At 39.6% G+C, this 18,283-nt stretch overlaps 1 protein-coding gene across 1 annotated transcript; it reads right to left on the reverse strand.

Annotated features, from left to right (window-relative positions):
- Positions 1-14,307: 14,307 nt before the first annotated feature.
- LOC133794253 ((E,E)-alpha-farnesene synthase-like) lies at positions 14,308-17,348 on the reverse strand. Its single transcript, XM_062231460.1, has 7 exons — positions 17,202-17,348; positions 16,823-17,096; positions 15,939-16,362; positions 15,637-15,855; positions 15,347-15,491; positions 14,983-15,234; positions 14,308-14,887 (listed from the first exon to the last, which is right to left on the reverse strand). Exons 1-7 carry the CDS (start codon positions 17,313-17,315, stop codon positions 14,576-14,578), a joined length of 1,740 nt encoding a protein of 579 aa, XP_062087444.1. The 5' UTR covers positions 17,316-17,348; the 3' UTR covers positions 14,308-14,575.
- Positions 17,349-18,283: the final 935 nt, after the last annotated feature.

Here is an 18,283-nt window from a genome sequence, read left to right on the forward strand (position 1 = left end):
GAAGCTAACAATCTCTATAATGCCCCAAATTTCCTAATAAGGTTTAAGACCTTGATTAGGAGGCCGGGAGGGCCATAATTGATTTAATATGTTATAAAATGAATATATGCATGTTAATGTGAATTATATTATTATATGATGATAAATGCATGCATATGGGAGTATTTAAAATGATAAGGGCATTTTGGTAATTTGGCCTGCTGAGGGCATATTTGTAAATTGGGTGCATATTGTAATTTGTGAATGAAATTTCATTATTATGGAGATAAATTCGAGCTATGTGGCATGAGACGATCTTAGATTATAAGTTAGCGGTTTGGTCATAACGGGGTCAATTTTGGGGTAATAGAAATGTTTATTTGGTGATAGATTGGGAATATTTGAGATCAGGGTGAAATTCTGGAAGTTTCGACTATAGTGTCCCCGGGGGTGTTTTTGGGACCCCGAGCACTAGGTTTTATTTAAGGTTACTTAAGCGTGAAGTAGCTTGTTAGATAAGAACGTACGTTAGAAACTTCTCGTTCTCTCTCAAAACAGACCGTTTTACCGTTTTACCGTTTGAGCCTTTTTGAGGGAATCTTGAGTTCTGGGAGTCGGAATCAAGCGAGGGTCGAGGCGTAGCGATCCTAGGAAAGATTAAAAGCTTCTTAACCGAAGGATTTGACGGGAAACAACCCAATCGAAGGTAATCTAAGTTTGAATTTTTAAGTCTTTAAAGTTTTAAAGCTTAGAATTGGACTTTGTTAATTGTTGAGTTTTTGGTTGGTTTGAGCTTTGAGTTTTGAGGGTTTTGGAGTATTGGGAAGCTTGGGAACTTTGATTTGATGATTGGGGAATGTTTGGGTATGTTTTTGGAAGATTTGGAGTGCTTGAAACGCGTTTGGGAATGGCCCAGGGTTGGGGGCCGCGGCCCTGTTCTTGTGCGCCGCGGCCCTAGTTCGATGAAGCAGGTGTCAGGAATTTGTCTTCGCTGGGCGCCGCGGCCCTTCATGGAGGGCGCCGCAGCCCTTGCCTCAGAGAACCCTGGGGGCCGCGTCCCAAGGTGCTAGGGCCGCAGCCCTTGCCCTGTTTTCACCCCGTTTGCTCGTTTTGACCCCGGGAACTTAGCTATGGGCCTCGGAAGTGTCCCTACTACTTGGATTAGTTTGGATTGATCTCTTGGGGGCTAGATATTGGTGTGGAACCTTTGATTATCATGTTATTAATGGTATTCCATATATGGTTATGATTAGGTGACCGCTAAGGACTTAAAGGTTGATCGTTCTCAAGGATCGTTCTTATATTGGTACTAGCTCGAATCTGAGGTAAGAAAACTGCACCCTGTGTATATGTGACATGCATGGCTATTATAGATGCATGTTGGTTGATTATTGAGCATGACATGCATGGCTATTATGATGCATGTTGATTGGCTATTGAATATGACATGCATGGCTATGATTGATGCATGTTGGGTGATTAAATGTAAACATTGTTAGCATAATGAATGCTTGGAAAATCTTGTCCATTTGCATATGATTATTATTGAGGCGTGCTGGATGATTAAGTGTGATACATGAAATGCACGAGAAACATGTGATAGGGCATGCCATGAACGATGAATATGAGATTGGTCAGAGCTTGAGTCTCTGAGTTTGTGCATGATCATGACTGTGCTAGAAACTGTTTAGTAAGCATGCTGAATGCCCTATTCTTGGATAACTGGCATATGATACATATTGATAGCATTGCTTATTTGTGTATGGAATGAATACAGAATTGACAAAAGTGTTAGTATCAGCTGTGAGGCTGTGACTTACTTGTCAGGCCCGGCAGTGTTACTGGACACAGGTCAGGAAGCGCTGACTTACTTGTCAGAACGGCCTTAGCGTGAATCACGCAAGCCAACAGAGATTAGATCTAATCGATTACTAGCATTGAATGACTCAAGGAGCATTAATGCCTGACCGACCCTGAGGGTCGATGAATAAACAGAGCTTGAAGGCTAGTGGCTTACCTATCAACCACTCTCTTGCTAGAAAACAGAGCTTGAAGGCCAGTGGCTTACCTATCAGCCACTCTCTTGCTAGAAAACAGAGCTTGGAGGCTGGTGGCTTACTTAACAGCCACTCTCCCGCTAAAAGACAGAGCTTGGAGGCTGGTGGCTTACTTAACAGCCACTCTCCCGCTACAAAACAGAGCTTGGAGGCTGGTGGCTTACTTAACAGCCACTCTCCCGCTAGAATCATGTGATGTGCACCCATTGGTTTGAAAGCTTTATGTTCAGTGTGGTTATAATGATAATCATTTGATAATATTTATGAAAAGTATTATGTTTTCTTGCTGGGCTTCGGCTCACGGGTGCTATGTGGTGCAGGTAAAGGAAAGAGGAAGCTAGACCATCCTTGGGTTGGAGAGCTTAGGTGATGACGTGTACATATGCAGCTGCTCGTCCGTCACGGCCGAGGTTTAAAGTGGAACTAGGGTTGAACCCTGTTTTGCCGCTTAGAACGGCCTGTTGTAAATATTTTCTGTAATAAACTCTTAATTGTATTTTCGGGATCCCAATGTATATGTTAAACGTTCTAGTGAAACGTTATATCTTAACCAAAATGTTTAATCCCTAAACCGCTAATCATACTTAGATCACGATTTTGGCCAAATGTCTCGATTAGCGAGTTTAGCACTATTTACAAGGCACACCGTAACGGTCCCAGGAGTTGGGGCATTACAATCTCCACCCATATGGACTCATATGTGGTGGACAATGCTGCTGGACCTCACGGATCTACGCTGATCTCGGATGTCATGTCCCGGATCGGCCAGAGCTATGGCAGTTTCAAAGCTCCCCAGTGGCAGTGCCTAACTGGTACCCGAGACCGCACTGTCCTTTACGAGAAGAGTATCGAGCACACTGCTGCGGTAAGTATCCTTCTATATTCCTTTTGCTTACATTCATACTGACCTGAGGCTAATGGTGGTTTCTTCCTTTTTTCAGGCTCTTGCCTTCACTGCCCAGCTCAATTACGAGCTGAACAACGAGATCCATTCGAGCAGGACTCATGCTCAAGAGGCGAAGGACCTCCACCTTAGAGCGAACGACGATCTGAAGGCGACGAATGCTAAGCTCGAGGCAGTGGTTAAGGAGCGTGAGGACATGGCCAAGGAGCTCGGAAAGCTGAGAGCTGAACTCGAGGAGCAAAATAAAGATAACACCCAGCTTCGGGAGACCAATAAGAAGCTCGAAGAGGACAAGGCCGCCACCTTCGACATCATAGAGGATGCCAAAACTCGCCTTCTTGCTGAGTACAAAGAAAAGAAGGAAAAGGCGGTCGACTCAGCCATGTACCGGATGTGGGCTTATAATGAAGATCTGGACACCAGCTTCTTAGGTCCCCATGAGGCGCCGCTTCTTGAATGATGGAATGCTCGGCTCGAGAAGGAGGAGGCTGAACAGCTCGAGAAGGAGAAGGCTGCTCCGGACACCGTTTCGGAGGGAGCTCAGGAGGATAGTCATGCTATTCGTCCTGGGGGGTCCGGTGCCACTGACGTTGAGAAGGCCAAGGAGACTCCTCTTCCTTGAATCTGACCTCGGGGAGATCAGTTATCGGGGCTGCGTCCCCTTATTTCTGTAGTTATTTTAATATATGCCCGCGGGGCTGATACAATTTCTTTTACCATTCTTTTATATGCTTTACATTTCTTGGCTCGAAATATTTTGCATATTTTTATATTGATGAGCCGGTTATGTTTATTTAATTCATACAAACATAGTTTGGATTTAGGCTCGAAATTTGATGCATTCATGCATAGTTTATTCGTATTATCCGCTTCCGACCTCGTTACTTATCAAGATCGGATATTACTTTAACCATGAACTCAAGAGTACTTATATGGTATGTAATGTGAATGATCTGGTTATATCTTTTTTTTGTTTAGTCACTTTTCCTCATCCTCATTTTTTGTTCCGAGGTTAAGAGTTTGAAACTATTTTTCTCTTAAGATATTCCAGCCTCGGTCTCGACTTGTCTCGTGATAGGTTTAGGCTCCTACTTATCATCGATCAATTTTTTGGCTGGTTTGTTCCAGACCTGTTAAGTTTGCACATCTGGTTAACTCCAAACGTTTTAGATTTTTGGTAGTTTGGTTTTGTCCGAACTATCTAAGCTTGCGTATTTGGCTATATCCAAATACTTCATATGTTTTTGACAACTCGGTTATCTAGGCTTGCGTACTTGGTTATCTCCAAATACTTTTATCTTTTTGATAAGTCGGTTATGTCCGAACTATCAAAGCTCGCGTACTTGGTTATCTCCAAATACTTCATATATATATTTTATTTTTTATTCTGATGGTACATATACCAATGATGCCCCCTTAATATCCTATGAGTGTGACCATAGGTTATTAAATTAAGAGAGATTGCAAAAATAAAAAGAGATTACATATGGAACAAAATAGACCTTTTATTTGATGAAATTCAAAAACAAACAGACAAACTAGTACAGATAGAAAGTCATGGTTACAGGCAACACTTCCTACACTATTGGTAGTAAGGTCTAAGGTGTTCGCCATTCCATGCTCGCGGTATCAAGCTCCCATCCAATCTTGCAAGTTTGTATACACCAGGTCGGATGACTGACTCTATCTGGTATGGTCCTTCCCAGTTCGGCCCGAGCACTCCAGCTGCTGGATCTCGGGTTGCCAAGAATACGCGTCTTAATACCAGATCTCCCATTCCGAACTTTCGATCTCGAACCCTCTTATTGAAATATCGTGTAGTTCGTTGCTGGTAAGCAGCGTTTCTCAGCTGAGCCTCTTCTCTTTTTTCATCAATCAAGTCTAGGGTTTCTTCGAGCTGAGTGTGATTGGAACTTTGATCGTAAATCTGAGTTCGAATCGTTGGGATTTCGACCTTGATGGGCAACATTGCCTCGCAGCCGTATGCTAGAGAGAACGGGGTATGCCCTGTTGAGGTCCGAGCCGTGGTCCTATACCCCCAAAGGACTTGAGGTAATTCCTCGGGCCATCGTCCCTTGGCTTCTTCCAACTTTTTCTTCAGAGAACTCTTGAGAGTTTTGTTAACGGCCTCGACCTGACCATTCGCCTGAGGGTGAGCCACAGATGAAAAACTCTTTATTATGCCATTCTTTTTGCAAAAGCTGGTGAACAAGTCGCAATCGAACTGAGTTCCGTTATCGGATACGATTTTTCTCGGTACTCCGTATCGGCATACGATGTTCTTTACCACGAAATCAAGGATCTTTTTCAAAGTTATGGTTGCCAATGGTTCAGCCTCCGTCCATTTCGTGAAGTAATCAACGGCGACTACAGCATATTTCACTCCGCCTTTTCCGGTTGGGAGAGAGCCTATGAGGTCGATGCCCCATACTGCGAAAGGCCATGGGGATGTCAACATGGTCAGTTCGGATGGTGGAGCTCGGGGTATCGTGGCGAATCTCTGGCATTTGTTGCATTTCTTCACATACTCGAAAGAATCCGCTTTAATGGTTGGCCAGAAATATCCTTGGCGTATGATCTTCTTGGATAGGCTATGCCCCCCGGTGTGGTCTCCGCAGAACCCTTCATGAATTTCTTCAATGATTTTCTTAGCTTCGGGAGGGGTTGCACATCTAAGCAGTGGCATGGAATACCCTATTCTGTATAGCTTTCCGTCCAGAATGGTGTAACGAGGAAGTTGATACATCAACTTTCGAGCTTGATTTCGATCTTTTGGAAGAATTCCATTTTCGAGATAGTCAACTATTGGACTCATCCAGGTCGGCTCTGTTTAAATCATACACACATCTTCCTCGTCTGGCTTAGTAATGCTGGGTGTTGATAGGTGTTCTACGGGTACAACATTCAGTTCTTCATTTTCGGCGGAAGTGGCAAGTCGAGCTAAGGCATCTGCATTTGAGTTTTGTTCTCGGGGAACCTGTTCGATTGCGTAAAATTCGAAATACTCCAATGCTGATTTTGCCTTCTCCAGATAAGCTGCCATTCTTGTGCCACGAGCCTGGTATTCTCCCAAGATTTGATTAACCATGAGCTGGGAGTCACTGTAGCAATGTATGGCTTTAGCCTTGAGCTCCTTTGCTATTCGTAATCCCGCGAGTAGTGCCTCGTACTCGGCCTCATTATTCGATGCTTTAAAACCGAATCTCAAAGCGGAGTGAAATTTACTCCCTGCGGGGGTGATCAGAATAACCCCTGTCCCCGCTCCATTTTCATTTGATGAGCCATCGACGTAAAGTTTCCACAGCTCGTGGGCTGTGGTTATTACCTCGTCGTCGGCTATACCAGTACATTCCACTATAAAGTTTGCCAATGCCTGTGCCTTAATGGTCGTTCTTGGATGGTAGGTGATCTTGAACTGTCCGAGCTCAACAGCCCATTTAAGGAGTCGACCTGAAGCCTCTGGTTTAGACAGGACCTGCCTAAGTGGTTGATCTGTCAGTACATGGATGGGATGTGCCTGAAAATAGGGGCGGAGCTTACGAGATGAATGAATTAGACTGAGGGCGAGTTTCTCCATCAATGGATACCTTGACTCTGCCCCCAGTAATCTCTTACTGATGTAATAGACGGGTTTCTGCACCCTCTCTTCCTCTCGAATGAGCACCACGCTTATTGCGTGTTCGGTGGTTGAGAGGTATAGGTACAATACTTCTCCCGTTTCGGGTTTTGACAGGATGGGTGGTTTAGCGAGGTGTCTTTTGAGCTCCTGAAAGGCCAGCTCGCACTCCTCTGTCCATTCAAACTTCTTACTTCCTCTCAATAAGTTGAAGAATGGAAGGCCACGATCCGTTGACTTCGAGATGAATCTGCTCAGGGCGGCCATCCTGCCAGTCAAGCTTTGGACATCTTTATGCTTCCGAGGTGAAGGCATATCAATCAGGGCCTTTATTTTGTCGGGATTAGCCTCGATTCCACGAGAGTTGACAATGAAACCCAGAAATTTTCCCGAAGATACCCCAAAAGTGCACTTCTGAGGATTTAGCTTCATGTTGTATTTTCTGAGCACGCCAAAGCACTCTTCGAGGTCATCAACATGGTTCTTGTTAAGTTGAGACTTTACAAGCATGTCATCAACATAAACTTCCATGTTGTTCCCTATTTGCTCTGAAAACATCATGTTTACGAGTCGCTGATATGTAGCTCCAGCGTTCTTGAGCCCAAACGGCATAACATTATAACAGTATAGCCCTTTATCTGTGATGAAGCTCGTATGTTCTTGGTCGGGGGCATGCATGGGAATCTGGTTGTATCCAGAATATGCATCCATTAATGACATCAAGCCATGCCCCGCCGTGGCATCCACGAGCTGATCAATTCTTCGCAGCGGAAAGCAGTCTTTTGGACAAGCTTTGTTGAGATCCGAGTAGTCAATACAGGTTCTCCATGTCCCATTGGGCTTTGGGACCAACACTGGATTGCCTACCCAGTCAAGGTAAAAGGCATCCCTAATGAAATGGTTTTCTTTTAACCTGTCAACTTCCTCCTTTAATGCTTTCTTTCTGTCCTCGTCTAGCTGTCTTCGCTTTTGTTGCTTCGGGGGAAAGCTTTTGTCTATGTTTAATGCGTGGCTCGCAACATTCGGGCTTATCCCCACCATGTCTGAGTGTGACCATGCGAAGACATCCTGGTTTTTCTTCAGAAAGTAAATTAATTGCTATTTTGCCTCGTCTCGGAGGTGTTTTCCGACCTTCACCTTCTTCGAGGGATCAGCTTCCTCGAGCTGAATTTCTTCGAGCTCCTCTAAAGGTTCGAGGTCAACTTTCTCCTCAATCCTCGGGTCGATCTCTTCGTCAATTTCTAAGACTGTTCCATCTTTATTTTGTATGATAGCGAGTGTTTGAGCGCTTGTTTGTTTCTTTCCCCTCAAAGAAATGCTATAACATTCCCTTCCTGCCAATTGATCTCCTTTTAATGTCCCGACCCCGCTTGTAGTTGGGAACTTAAGGGCCAGATGCCTCACAGATGAAACTGCCCCCAGCCCGACCAGGGCGGGTCTCCCGAGCAGTACATTGTAGGCAGATGGTAACTCTACTACCACGAACTCCATTATCTTGGTCACCGAGACCGGATAGTCTCCCAAGGTCACAGGGAGTTCAATGGATTCCATACAGGCAGTTCCTTCTCCTGAAAAGTCATACAAAGTAGTTGCACACGCCTTCAGGTCGCGAAGGGAGAGTCCCATTTTCTCGAGGGTCGCTTTATAAAGAATGTTGACCGAGCTCCCATTATCTATGAGGACTCGGCGGACTATTTTGTTGGCAAGCTGAAGAGTAATAACCAATGGATCATGATGAGGGAACTGAACATGGGAAGCGTCCTGCTCAGTGAAGGTTATCGGTTGTGTTTCAATCCTTTGGTTTTTCGGTGCCCTAGGTTCGGGTTCATAAGGAGACCCGTCCCCTGTCTTTAGCTCGTTTACATATCTCTTTTGAGCATTTCTGCCCCCTCCTGCGAGATGAGGCCCTCCCGAGATGGTTATCACGTTCTCTCCATCTATCGGCGGGGGCCTGTCTTCTTCCCGAGGTCGGGAGTTATTATTTTGTGCCGCCGAAGGCACGGCTACTCTCTGGCTTGTAGTAGTCTGTCCAGTACTCTGGTTTTTGACATACTGCCGGAAGTAACCTCTTGAGATCAACCCTTCGATCTCGTCCTTCAGCTGTCGACATTCATCAGTTGTGTGTCCGGTGTCTCTGTGGAACCGGCAATACTTACTGGAATCCCTTTTGGATTTTTGATTTCTCATTGGGTCCGGACGCCTGAAGGGGACCTGGTTTTCATTAGCCAGGTATATGTTTTCCCGAGACTCGTTGAGTTCGGTGTGCACTTTATATACGGAGAAATACCTTTCTCCTTTCTTTTTCTTTCCTCCTTCAGCCTCGGGGTTATTTCCCTCGCTCTTTTTCCTCTTGGAGGGATTCTCCGAGGTAGGCTGTGGAGCTGCTGGGTCAGCCGAGGTTGAGGCGGAGTTAATGTTTATCGTTGTAGTTTCGGTCTGCGAGGTCGCCTTGAGCGTTGACCTCGCCTCCTCTACATTGACAAATCTCTGCGCCCGTCTGTTAAACTCGGTTATTGACCTCACCGGTTTCCCTTGCATGTCGTCCCAAAGGGCACTTCTGGGTAAAACACCAGCTCGGATAGCCATCAGGTGCCCACTGTCATCCACATCTCGAGCCCGGGCGACCTCCAGATTAAATCTTGTCAGATAGCTTTTCAGTGTTTCGCCTGGCTGTTGTCGGACGTTGGTCAAAGTGGATGCCTCTGGCCTGACTCCCACCATAGCTCGAAACTGCTTCTTGAAGTCTCTGGACAACTGTTCCCATGAAGTTATTGAGTGTTTCTTGTACTTTTCAAACCAACTTTTGGCAGGCCCTGCCAATGATGTTGGAAACAACATGCACCTGAGCTCGTAACCCACATTACTAGCTCTCATAATAGTGTTGAATGTACTCAGGTGACTACATGGGTCGGTTTTTCCTTCAAACGCTGGGACGTGAGGAATCCGGAACCCTTGAGGAAATTGAGTGTTAGAAATATGTGGAGCAAAAGGCTCGAGCTCCTCATCAGAATCCTCGTATCGACCATTCCCCCGTTCATTCTTTAAAAGCCTAAAGGCTTTTTCAAGCTGATCGATCCTTTCTTGGACTGGGTCCGTGGGAGGTGCTGTCTGGAATTGACAGTCATTGATCAGGATTCCAAGCTCGCGTCTCCGTGAGGGATCTCTACGCCCATTCAGGTGATTCCTCAGGTCCGGATTTGTCTGATCTTCCTTCCTCCTACTCTGATTCAGATGATTTCGCAGGTCAGGACGATTCTTGCGGCTTCCAGTATTTTTACGACCTCGGTCGTGTTTACTGACGGACCTGGTCTCTCCGAACTCGTCACTGGTGAAACTCATTGTTCGGTCATTTCGCGATGGGTTCTTCCCATGTCGCCTCGTCACGTCTGACTTTTCTCAGATTGAGCGCCTCTCCGCTCCTAGAAAGTCTCCCTGTGTCCTTGTCTATCCCCCGTACGCCCTTGATCCTGATCTCGAACAGGTTGAGCGTTTCTGCTGGGAGGCGAAGGATATCTTATGGGAGACGGAGGGAACCATATAGGCGATGGTGGCTGTCGCCCTTGCCTCGGCCTAGAGGGTCCAGAATTTGCCCGAGATGGGTCAGTTGCGTTCGGTGCACTACCAGGAACCTGAGTCCGAGCCTCGGCAGAAGTTCGGTTATTCTCAGTTCCTGCAGGTACTTCCACAGGTGGATTAGGCAGGACCCGAGCTCGGGTACTCCTCTGGGGCCTAGGAGGAGCAGATGGCTCTGCTGGCGCCGAAGGTTGAGTCGGCCTCCTTGTGGCAGCATCCTTTCGTGGCCGCCCACGGGGCCTCCGGGGAGGAACATGCACGTCCCTTGGAGGAGGGACTTGGTTTTCGCGCGGAGGCGGGGGCTGAGCCACCTGCGCCTCTGCGGCTATCCTAGTCAGCTCCTCATTCTGTCTGTTGGCCTCTACCAACAGCTGTTTCAACTGCCGGTTTTCCAGTTCTACAATAGGAACGTAACGCTCTGGATTGTAGTACATGTCCTCATCCCTTGGTGGAGGCGGTGGTCCCCGAGAATCAGAAGACCCACTTCTCTCCTCAGCATCCGGGTTCTCCATTGGTTGTTTTCCAGGACGCCTTGGGTAACTTTCATTAGGCGTGTTCTGATTGTTCGTGGCCATGAATCTCTCAGGGATGAATGCTTAAGGCTCTCAATGAAAGCACCAAACTGTTGACGCCGTTTTTCGTCAAACCGTGAAAGAAGAGCACAAAAACAATAATAGATAATGGCCAAATACAATAAAAAAAATCAAACACGCGATTTTTACGTGGTTCAGCAGTTAAATCTGCCTAGTCCACGAGTCTCTGTTATTAAACTCAAGATTATCTCTGAAAATTCTTAAGCATGAATTCTTCAGAGTTTTCTCTCCAGGATCAGAATTTCGGTCCTTTACAATGGTGCATGGCTTCTCTATTTATAGAGAAGGATGCAGAATACTATCCCACATATTTTGGGTAGTTACTCTTTTTGTGTAAATTAAATAAATGGCTTTAAATGCCTATAATCAGATATAAAAGGAAACGTCCCTGAAGACCAGGAAACGCATAACTGATCAAATAATATCCCACGATTCTAGGGGATTTACATTAATAAATGAGGATTATATCTCATATTTATAATACTTGTAAATATTCAAAGTGATTATTGCGTATCTCCAAGGCTTTAGTCTCCTAGGTTTCCTGTCACCTTTCGAGCTGGAGACATCTTCTGAGGTCACTCAACCTGTTCGAGATCGTATGCGCGTCGAGCTCGGGAACCCTGATCCGAAGTTGTCTCCGAAGATGAATGTATTCCTGGAGCTATCTTTCGAGATCATGAACTCTTCGAGGTCACCATACTCGAGATCGTCCATATCCTGCAAGCTCGGCATATGATCCTGGAGCTTGCTTCCAACCTTATGAGTCCACTTATTTGCGAATCCAACTTTCGAGGTCATAATTAACATGGCTCGAAATCTGGGTATAACAGTAGGGATGCACATTTTTCCTATGGGGATGAGGCCCTGCGGGGACCCGCCCCTAATGGGGTGGGGAATCCCTGTCTAAATTAGAAACGGGGCAGGGACGGGGATAACTTTCAATCCCCGAATGTTAAATGGGGCGGGGACGGGGTTATCACTCCCCGACGGGGCCCCGTTTAAATTTTTATAATATTTTTTTTATGTATTTTATATTTTTCTTTATGTGTTTTTGTAGTATAGTAGTAACTTTTTTAATATTTTAAAGGGGATTTACTCATTTGGTATCCTGTGTTTTTGCAAAGTATAATTTTGGTACCCTCTGTTTTCAACAATGCTCATATAGTACCAAATATTTTAAAATTATACATATTTGATACCCTTGACTCAGATTTGATAGATAATTTTTTGTCAATATGATCAAACTGCCATCAGCTATATGTAATTAAGTAATTAAATTTAAATTTGGAACTTATATAATTGATAACATTTTGATTAAATTGGTAAAATTTTATTAAATAAATTTGAGTTTAGGGTACCAAATATGTACGATTTTAAAATACAGGGTACCAAATATGTATGATTTCAAAATATTAGGTACCAAATGAACATTATTGTAAACATAGGGTACCAAAATGATACTTTACAAAAACACAAGGTACCAAAAGGTTACCTACCCTATTTTAAATTTTATTTAGGATAGTGTTTAATATTTTAAATAATAAATATTGTACAATATTTTAATTTACATGTAATTTACGATTTTTAATTAAAAATTTATTTTTTAAATAAATGGGTTCCACGTGGGATTCCCCGCCCCAATAGGTAATTCCCCACCCTGTCCCCGACGGGGAATAAACGAGGATGGAGCGAGGACGGGGATTAGAAATATAAATGGGGACAGGGACGGGAGGAGCACTCCCCGCCAATTCCCTGCCCCGTGTGCATCACTAGTTCTCTGGCTAGACAAGAAATTTATGTTGGTTAGAGGATAACCCTCCTCCAATTTGTATTATTTATCTTCTTTATTCTGAATAATAATAATAATAATAATAATAATAATAATAATAATAATAAAGTTATTTTTGACCAAAAAAAAAAAATTTAAAGGAACCTTGTTGCATCTTGTATCTTATAAATTAGCTTATAAATTATATCTTGTTTGTTCGTTGCAAAATTGGAACCTTTTTGCATGTGTACAAATGAGTTTTATCTTTATATATTATAGGGAAATTTGCGGCATAAATACCTATTTTGTTCATTTTGTTGCTAATAAGTACCCAATTTTTAAAAATTGCGGCATAAATACCCATTTTGTTCATTTTGTTGCTAATAAGTACCCAATTTTTAAAAATTGCTGCATTAATACTCAAAATTCCACTTTTTAGACTCTGCCGTTAGTACCCACTTAACAGAGTTACTATTAAGGACACGTGTACTGTCCTGATAATTATTTTTTTTTTCACCTAATTAATTAAGAAAATACATAAAACTAATTAAAATAAAAATTAGTACTCTAAAGTCTTACAGACAGATGACATCTGATAGTAAGTACTCTAAAGTTTCCTCTTGGACTTTTTATCGGGCTAAAAATAAAGCTAGACACATTATTGATGGTACTTATTGTATTTTCTTAATTAATTAGGTGAAAAAAAAGAAGAATTATCAGGACAGTACACGTGTCCTTAATAGTAACTCTGTTAAGTGGGTACCAACGGCAGAGTCTAAAAAGTGGAATTTTGAGTATTAATGCAGCAATTTTTAAAAATTGGGTACTTATTAGCAACAAAATGAACAAAATGGGTATTTATGCCGCAAATTTCCCTATATTATAAATGTGAGTTTAACTAAAATTGTTGTTTTTCCTTAGATTTGAATTTTTTTTATTGTAATCTAATAACGTTAGTTTTAAAATAATCTAAATAAGGTAAATATTTAAATAAATAAAAAATAAAGTCATCTAAATAAGTTAAATAAAATGAAAAAAATAATAAATGAACCATAATAATTTTTTATTACATATTTTAATATTTCACATTAAAGTATGTAGATTATTCTATCAATTATGTTTTCAAAACTATAACCGAAATATATTTATATACTTAAATTTATTCTTTTCTCCCTTTTATTAATTATTTATTTTGTTATTTAATATATTTTATTTATTAAAGCATATATGTACATTGAAATAAGATATAAATATAGATATATATTTTCTTATTTTGTCATTTAATATTTTAATGAGAAATTATTTATTTTAATTGTTCTAGCTATTAATTAAATAATATATATTTAACAATTTTTTGTTTGCTTTAAAATTTTTTAAATTAAATAATTAAAATTTGATCAAATAAATTTTTTAAATTTATAGTTTTAACTTATATTTTTTATTATTTTATTATATTAAAATTTATAGGTATTTTTTCTAAAAAAAATTATTTAATTAATATGTTTATGTCATTGCTTTTATAATATATAATATTACTTATTTATTTAAAATTTATATAAATAAATTAATATATTTTCTAAATAAAATCAATTAAATGTGCAATGCTAGTCACTTTTAACTAGTATATATTTATTTATATATATAAAAAAGTGATGACACCATAGTGTCATATCAAATCTGATGGATTGTAAAAAGTTTGATATAAAATAAAGAAAATGAGATTTTGAGGGTGATTTTTTTAGGGTTGATAATGAATTTTGAATGATACATTGGGAGTGCTCTTTTATTGGCATAGTACCTTTCATGACAGTAATTAGTGAACGAAAACACATTCTTTATTTATCTTTGAATATTACACTGAAATGACCACCACGACAACAACTACTCAAACTCAACCACCAACAAATAAAACACTCGGTCACGTGCTTAAAAATTTGAACTTATTACTTTAATGGACTAAACGAGCAAGGTCAGAAAAATATAACCACCGTACACAATAAAGAAAAAGACCATTTGAGCCATTTGAGCCATGGAGGACTACTACTAGTACTCGTGGTGGTGGTGATCTGATCTGACATCTTTGTTTTAAGTACTGGGAACGAGAGGGTGAACAAGTAAAGAGAGGATGTGAGTCTTGTAGTTTGTGTGTTGAGCACTAAAGGCATCCCCAGATTGGTAGAGGCTATGGGCCACTCGAGCAGCGTTAAGAGCAATATCTATAAAAGATAACGATAATAATGGACTACGACTACTGCTACTATAGCATATCTTGTTGATCTTCTGCCATGTTTTCCTAATCATTTCTCGGATGTGCTTTCTCGCATCCTCTTCACTGCTCTTCGTTTCTTGCCTATAGCATAGGATCGACGAAGCAGCATCTCCTCTTTCTTGTTCTGCCTGCTTAATAATATTATGACCATATTATATCATACAAATTTATCTAGCTTAAGTAATAATTATAAGATATTAAAATTAGATATATTTATATGTACCGCTGAAGTTCCTAAATCGTTGCATAGTCGAATGATGAGAGAAATGTTGTAGACGAGATCTTGGTTTGTTATGTCGAGATAAGAAGAGGCCGTATTATTAGTCTCATTTGGTATAGCGAAATATGATAGAACAAGAAGAAGAGGTCCCGAAGATGAAATCCACCCATTCCTTAAGTACTCCTCAAAGGATGGGATATACCCCTTGTGGTACCATTCTGCCTCCACTAATAGTGATTTACAAAAATCTGCCCACTATATATATATATATATATATATCTCTACGTCAGTGTAAATTACAGGTTTATTCAGATTGCCATACTATATATATGTGTGTGTTTATATATATATATATATAGCTACTCACCGCTTTCTTCAGATGAGGTAATAAAACTAACTTGCAACCATTCTCATTCTCAATTTCCTCAGCAATTTCACAAGTAGTATCGTAGAGTGCTTGGAAACAAATCTTCATGCACTCTGGAAGTTTCTGAGTTTCCCTGACATCCCACCTGATGATTTTTCCATACACATGATACATATATAGAGAGAGTACAATTAGGTCGAGAGATATATAATATACTATATATGCACAATCATATTCATATCGTACTTGTACTTATAATAATTAAGTGAAATATTCAATCATATATATACCTATCAACGGCATTGGTGAAGTGCCTTAGCTCTTCCAATGAGCCATAAACATCATAAACATCGTCAACAATGAGTACGAAATTGACCACTTTGGCAAGACATTTTCTGAGACATTTGTACTCAGGCTGGAAAGCGAGTCCAACAGTACACATGAAGCTCTCGACCAGCCTGTCTCTCGCGAAATCCAACTTCTCTGAAAGGCCGAGATTCTTCCACCAACTAAACCACACATAAACAAAATCAACACCAAATAGTAAAAAATCTCAGAGTTGAAGTATTTAAATTTCTATAACTAATTATACCTGGACAACTCTCTAATATCTTTTTGAAGAGTGGCTTGAACCATATTAAAGTTTAATTTGGCTAAGTCTACCAAGAGACTAGTAGTACTGCTATCCGTGTTTATGTTGTTTTCGCCACCATGTTCATGAGCTTCTATTTGCCATTTTACATCAAACCACTGAACCCTCCAATGAGGTGGAAGCTCCAGAGCATGAGCCACATGTTTGGGAAGATATTTATTATTATTGCAGCTTATTCCATCAATATTAGAAAAGGTAAACTTGAGATTTTCTTCCGCGCAAACTTTAGCCTCAATTAGAGTGTTTTCACACTCGAAAGCTACATCTGAGGCCTCTGAAAGCTCTATCATCACTTTCACCTCCGCGGATGTGATTTTATGTCTCCCTTTTCTGCAATCCACAGCTTTGTAGCCAATAAACATGTCTGCAACATGTTCATACCATTTATGTCAATTATTAATTGGATATCATTTTTGACAAAAATAATATTTTGAGATCAAAATGTTCCTATGTGATAACGCCAGATTTAATTGTGTTATTATTGTCACAGATTGTGTGTTTATAAATTGATTAAAAACAAAAAATTTGAATTTTTTAAAAATAAATGAAAAATATAAATGAATTCTTTTTGAAAAATTATTTTTTAAAAAATAATAACGTTGACCAATCATGTTTACGACTTATCTTTTACAATTAAAATTAACGTTTGCGTACTTATGCTATCAAAAAATCAATTTGAGTATTTTAACCTCGAATATTCCTCTATATATAGCATATATGATTGATGAGGACATGCATGCAAGTAATCATTTGATTACAATGTTAATAATATCACTATTGCTATATTATTACACATGCATGTATATGTTTATATATATATATACCTTGTGAAACTTGATATCCATGTAGCCTAAGGAGCCTGAAATATAATGAAGTAAGATAGAGATCCTCTCCTAGGAGGGGATATTTGATATCAATATTAGAAGATGATGATATTGTGTCGAGAGCTTTCTTGATTTGGTCCTCGAAATGATATGTCAAGCCTAGTTTTCTGATGGTGTTAATCAGCTCTAGCTTAGTCTTCAAGTCCTTTGTTTCAACAATATTATGCCTCACATCCTCGATAAGCTTCTCAGCCTGCATTTTGTACTCTTCACTCTATATAATAAAACAGTAATTAGTCAAATTAAACGTTACTAATTAAGATTATTATATCTACAAATCAATAAAAATAACATATATAAACATAAACAAAATTCTTACATCATATTTGTTGTTAAGAGACTCTAGGAAATCATATTTCCAAATGGTTGGAGTATAATTGGCTGAACGTCTTTGATCAAAGATTAGTTCATGAGACTTCTTTTGTGTTTCCATAATGCCTTTTTTCTTCTTCTTTTGTTGTGTGTTTCGATGAAGTTACAAGTCTCCAAAGCATGTCCTTATATAGACACCGGAGAAAGCCCCACACCGGTCTATTCTATGAACAGGACCTACTTAAATTGGCAAACGCTAAGTTCTATTATTTAGATGAATAATTCATTTATTCATTCATTAAAAAGGTAACACACACGAGGATGGGAAAAAAAAATCTGTTCTCCTTAAATTTCTTGTCTCCTTTATGTCCCACAAATTATTTAAAGACACATCATTTATTTATTTAATATATATTTAAATTATTTACAACTTTCTCTTTTCCCAACTATAAATAAATGTAATGTCTTAAAATAATTGGTGGGACAGGTGATTTTTTTTCCGAGGATGGGGACATATATAGACCAAATCCAAATATGGAATTTTTTTTTTAAACAAAAGTTTACAAATTTGTAACAATAATATAGATTTCTTTTTAACCAAAGTTTACAAATTTGTAATAAAAAATTACAAGTTTCTAACCATATGTTATAATTTTGTAAACAACATTTACAGATTAAATAGAAAACTATAACAAGCTATTACGTTATCAGTATTTTTGTAAAATTTTGTATTTTTCAAGCTATGTGTAATTTTTCCAAAAAAAAAAAAAATCTATTACATAGAAATCTATATATATATAAAAGTATAAACTAATAAATGAGGTCCAAAGATTTATTAAAAGAAAAAAAATTATATTTTTTAATGCTGGAAGGGCACCCCTATTTTTTTTTAATTAATTAATACACCCTGTCTAATTAATTAATTTTTTTAAACACATGTTTATTTATAAATTTACACAAATATATTCTTACTAGTTTTCTTCATACATTTATTAACACATAAAATAAATCACTAATATACAATAAATTATCAATATTAAGAATTAATTTTTTATATATTTTAATTATGTACAAAATGTTGTAATGTAA

The sequence above is a fragment of the Humulus lupulus genome, chromosome 8 (assembly GCF_963169125.1).
Source record: "Humulus lupulus chromosome 8, drHumLupu1.1, whole genome shotgun sequence".
In the NCBI taxonomy this organism is placed as follows: domain Eukaryota; kingdom Viridiplantae; phylum Streptophyta; class Magnoliopsida; order Rosales; family Cannabaceae; genus Humulus; species Humulus lupulus.

What these genes read in the sequence shown, in the direction of transcription:
- LOC133794253 (XM_062231460.1), bottom strand. Translation starts at nt 17,315, where the DNA reads ATGGAAACACAAAAGAAGTCTCATGAACTAATCTTTGATCAAAGACGT. An exon ending in TGGATATCAAGTTTCACAAG is followed by an intron (nt 16,363 to 16,822) that starts GTATATATATAT and finishes AACATGTTGCAG; the next exon opens with ACATGTTTATTGGCTACAAA. An exon ending in GATATTAGAGAGTTGTCCAG is followed by an intron (nt 15,856 to 15,938) that starts GTATAATTAGTT and finishes TGTGTGGTTTAG; the next exon opens with TTGGTGGAAGAATCTCGGCC.